Source organism: Pygoscelis adeliae, unplaced genomic scaffold, assembly GCF_000699105.1.
Source record: "Pygoscelis adeliae isolate BGI_AS28 unplaced genomic scaffold, ASM69910v1 Scaffold461, whole genome shotgun sequence".
Lineage (NCBI taxonomy): Eukaryota > Metazoa > Chordata > Aves > Sphenisciformes > Spheniscidae > Pygoscelis > Pygoscelis adeliae.
Window position 1 is genome coordinate 496143 of NW_008824029.1, and position 4584 is coordinate 500726.

Consider the following 4584-nt stretch of genomic DNA (forward strand, 5'->3'; position numbering starts at 1 on the left):
ACAAGCCCATTTTTCATTTCCACCAGCACAAAGAGAGCAAAAAAGTGCCTTTACTGACTCTCTGCCCATTGTTATTTGAACAGAAGGCCAAGAGAGAATCCACTAAAGCACTTCCACCTCTTGATATGATGACTTATGCTATATTCTAGATAGCAGAAGGATCTTTCTGCAGTGGTCCAAGGAAAATTCATCATATTCATATGACTCACTGCCTTTGCTCTCTAAGTCATGATCTTTTTCCTCTGGAGAAGCTATCCACCTCATCTCACAAACACACTGATGCCAAATTCTCTGCTCAGCAGCTCCTGTGCCTCATCTTTGGTGTTCGGTTTCCTTTTTATGGAGTGTTCTGGCCACAGAGAATGACAGATTTTGGTTCTTACACCACTACCCTACTGAAACACAGGAACTGGGTAGACAGCATGCTTAGGAAATGCTAGTTTTGCCCTAGAAGACATCTGTTGAAGGGATTCCCTTTCGAATTGCTGCTAGCTGGTGTGCTGGTTCCGTGCTAGTCTGATCTCTGCTGAAACAGGGCTGGGGCCGGACTGGTGATGGAAAAAGCAAAAGAACTGGAAAGCCGCAGTTAATTTCTTCCCACACACCCCTGCAGCGCCCAAGTGTCTTTTATAAATTCCAATATAGTGTCTTTTATAAGTTATACCTACTTGCAGACTGTCCTCCTAGGATGTAAAGAGCAAGAGAAGCGCCCCTGTGATATGGCAGTACTCCCGCAAAGTCAGGAAATGGAAATTTCACAATCACTCCAGAAAGCGTAATGAGAACTTCACTGCTACCATCACATCATTTCTTTTCAGAAAAAAAAAATTCCTTTAGTATCTCTGACGACAGAGCATGGAAATGCGAGGTTACAAAAGCACAGGTAACCTTTTTCTATGCACCTTGCCAGAGCAACTCAGGAGTAACAGGAGGCCCTTCCTCTCGTCTCACCCACGCACGCATCCTGCCGGCATCATGGAGCAGCTAAGGCTTTTCAGCACATCTGGAGGGAAGACCTTTTACAAGCCCTTCACTGTCTGTCATTCTGGATGGTTTAGCTGCCTTCTTTTGCTTCTCTCAGTGTTCAGCAGTTATTAAGGTGAAGCTGCATGGAGCCAGGAAGCGAGGTGATAATGACGTGAAGCCTTAATTCCAGAAGTAACAGAGCTCCATGTTTCTCCCATCTTTCACATTTCATTTCATACCATACAAGACACTGCATTTTCTCTAAACGGAGGACTCAAGCAGGGTATTAAAAGAAAGAGAAAGCAGCAGCCAGTCATTGCAATGTGAAATATATTTCCCTTGTTTCAGCATTTCACAGCTGAAATTTTTCAAGTGGGGCCTTTCAGTGGGACCAGTCTCAGAACTGCTACAGAAGAGAGAAGGACCTTGGGGTCAGTCTGAGGCGAAGCCTGCAGCAGAAGATGTCACGGAGGGCACAAGTGCCTTACCTGCATAAGGAGTCGAAGAGGTTTTCCATCCTGCTGCTCAAGGACTCTGAACTTCACACCAGCTGAAAAGAAACAGAACAAGGAAACCAAATCCATGCTGGAGAAAAGCCCGTGCCGTTTGCTGTTCAGCTCTGTTGGCTGAGCACCGATTTCCTAGAAATGGAGTCTTCAACCTTTCTTGATTTATGAACCCTTACACATTTTCAACAAGAAGCACAGATTCTCTCTATAGTGGTTTTAAGCGTAGTGACAAACGATGCGTTTCCCTTAGCTCCATTAAAAGCAGCCCTCTGACTTCCAGCTTGAAAACGCAGTCCTAAAGAAAGTACAAACCCTAGAAATCAGGCAGCCAGGCCTGATGATGACAATGGGACTGGAGAAATCTCTCTCTTTTCCCAAACTTCCATCAGAATGGGAACTCCACGTTAACAGCAGGCAGAGAACTCACCTTTAATTTGTGCTCGTGTGGATACAACACATGTGCAAATCTCTCCCGCTTTCAGACTAAGGGAGGAAAGTGGCTGGCCTGGAGGCATTGAAGACATTTCAAAGCAATCGCTGCCTATTAATCCCAGCATTCATATGTTTTTAACACGCTACTAACCCCATCACACCTGCCACTTTTATATTTCCTCTTGGACTTGCTACATGCCCAATACTTTAAAGATAAATAGGAAAGACTTTGGATTCCACTGGTGACATACTGCACATGAACATTTAATGCGATGTTTCAAACAAAGGTAACAACTAGGACTAGAGAGGCATTTTTCTGTGAAAGATCTCGAATCCCTTCACAGAAATAAAACCAATCCATCTTCTGCAAACCTGTACCAGCCAAGTGTGCCCCTATTATTCCTTTCTACAGGTAAGAAGATGAGGCAAACGTAATGAAGTGATCTGCCACAGATCAAACAGTGACTGAGGAGTACAAACAGAAACAAAACTCTTCATCTGTGTAAGCCCCATCACTATAGTATCTATGTGACTCTTGCACATTTAAAAAACCAAAATATTTTCTCTTTGAAGTAATTTGAATTATTTAAAATTACAGTTTACTCCGTCTGGGAGAGAACGCTCTTGTCTAGCAGACAGCTCTGGTTTAAAGTGTCTCCCCAAATCATAAAGCCTTTTTTGTATAAGACAGGAAGCATTTATCTGTGTTTTGCTGGGTTATATTGAAACATGGGCTTCCCCAATGGCTTCAGAAAGATCTTTGAGTACCCTGGGTCTCAATAAGCAAATGTGCTGGATGACAAAAAGTGTTCAATATGATTCATTGAGTTTTGGCTACGAGGAAGTGTCTAAACCATGCCAGGAACTGCTTTTCAGGCAGGCAATTTGTCAGAGAGAGACAGAAACAAGCGGGCACTCAAGTTTCAGGTACGTGGTCGAGCACTCTGGAGCCTTATCCCAGGAACAGTCTATTAGACCAGAAAATGCCGTTTCTGTAGGTCATGGCCACACACTTCCCTTCCACAGCTGCAAGCCAACAATCTCTTAACTAGGTTATTTAATTGTTCAAGACTCTGAAACTTCTAAGAAAATATATGCACAAAAAGGCTAAAAATTTATTTTAGAATGACCTATAGATTACTACAATGCTCAGGGGCCTAAGCAATTCATTTCACAGAAGAAGCAGGAAGGCTCGGTCTACTGCAGATCACTCTAGCAGAGGAGAGCCCTAAACTATTCTGTGATTGCCAGCCAACTCCAGAGCTCAGGGTTCCGCTTTTTGTGTACACCGGCATCATCGATGGCACAAGAGAGGTTGGGACATGAACCCATTTGCTTGGTTTCACATGACAGCTCACTAGAGCAAGCTCACTGCTTGTTTGTATTCCAGTAATCATGGAGACACCACCATGACAGGTCCTGCAGAATCATGACAAAACTTGCCCCAAAGTTTGTGATGTGAATATCTACGTATGAAGTACAGAGAAAATGAACTGACCTGTGCACAGTCAAACAGTACGTTGGTAACTTGGGTGTGGGCAGAGTCCGAGACCCCTGAACCCCATTGCTACACTTCACTTCACACTCTAAATCAACAGCACAGTGTAGCCATCCCAACCAGGGTGGCATCCCTTGAGCTCACACTGGGCGGACAGAACTCTTGCAGAGAGGACACCAGCTTTGATATATTTGCAAAAGGCTTTTTAAAGTCTGAAGTATTTCACTTCTGATATGTGGAAAGAAAATATGGATTTTGTTTCTGGTGTGTGGATGGATCGTTCATCTATCCTGGCCCAGGCTTCACCCATACAATACTTTGTCAATTCAGAAACTGAGTCGACAAACTTGGGAGGCCAGATGCCACGACTGAACTGAATTGAACTTAACCACTGCACTAAACCCTTGCCGACAGGAAAAGCTATCCATTCACGTTGGTAGAGCCATCTTTATGGTGCCTGTAAAATCAGATGCCATAACATATTCCAGAGGATGTCTTATCCAAGTTCTGAGTCTGAAAAGGGAGGCAAAACCTAAGCAGGGAGGACATCAAGTGATGTGTACTCCCTATAGTCCTTTGAATTTGATTCAACTGCTCCATCTGTTACCACTCCAATGACACGTTTTTGTGCTGGGGCAGGAACACAGGCTGCAGAAATTCTCAGAGATGCCTCTTCATCTTGCAGGCAGCATGGCACTGCAGTGGTCTCTTTCTTAAAGCGTTTAAGAGGAGCAAACAAATAGCCAACAAAGAAAGTAAGTCAGGTCACAAACTCAACTGAGAAGACAATCCTCTGCCTGGGTGGAGGCTTATTACCCTGCAGAAGGTAGCTGACTAAACAAAACTGAGGAGAAGTAACCTAAGACTGATGGGAATATATGGCCTTGCCTCTCAGTGGCAACAAGATTTCCTTCTACCCTATGACCTGCTGTTTACTGGGTCAGTTTTCTTCAGCAGCATCTCCTGTTCTCCAAAGACAGCCCTGAAGGGCTTCTGCCAGGAAATTCATAGGAACCTGCTGAAGGCACACACGGAAAAGCAACTGAGTTGGTAACATGGCTCAGCTTTACCTTCCCAAAATCGAGCCTGGCATTGCTCCAACAGACAATGCTGTTATCGGTTGCCTCAAGCTTCCTTTGCATTTGATGACTAGCCTTCGTTTAGTGATGATCAAGCTCC

General features: G+C 44.2%; 1 protein-coding gene across 1 annotated transcript in view; it reads right to left on the bottom strand.

Moving 5' to 3' along the window:
- PIGQ (phosphatidylinositol glycan anchor biosynthesis, class Q) overlaps positions 1–4584 on the bottom strand; it is a 32124-nt gene that overhangs the window by 6920 nt on the left and 20620 nt on the right. The window contains exon 10 of the mRNA XM_009327302.1: positions 1455–1516. Within this exon, the coding sequence (XP_009325577.1) occupies positions 1455–1516 (62 nt within the window). The remainder of the gene's footprint in view (positions 1–1454; positions 1517–4584) is intronic.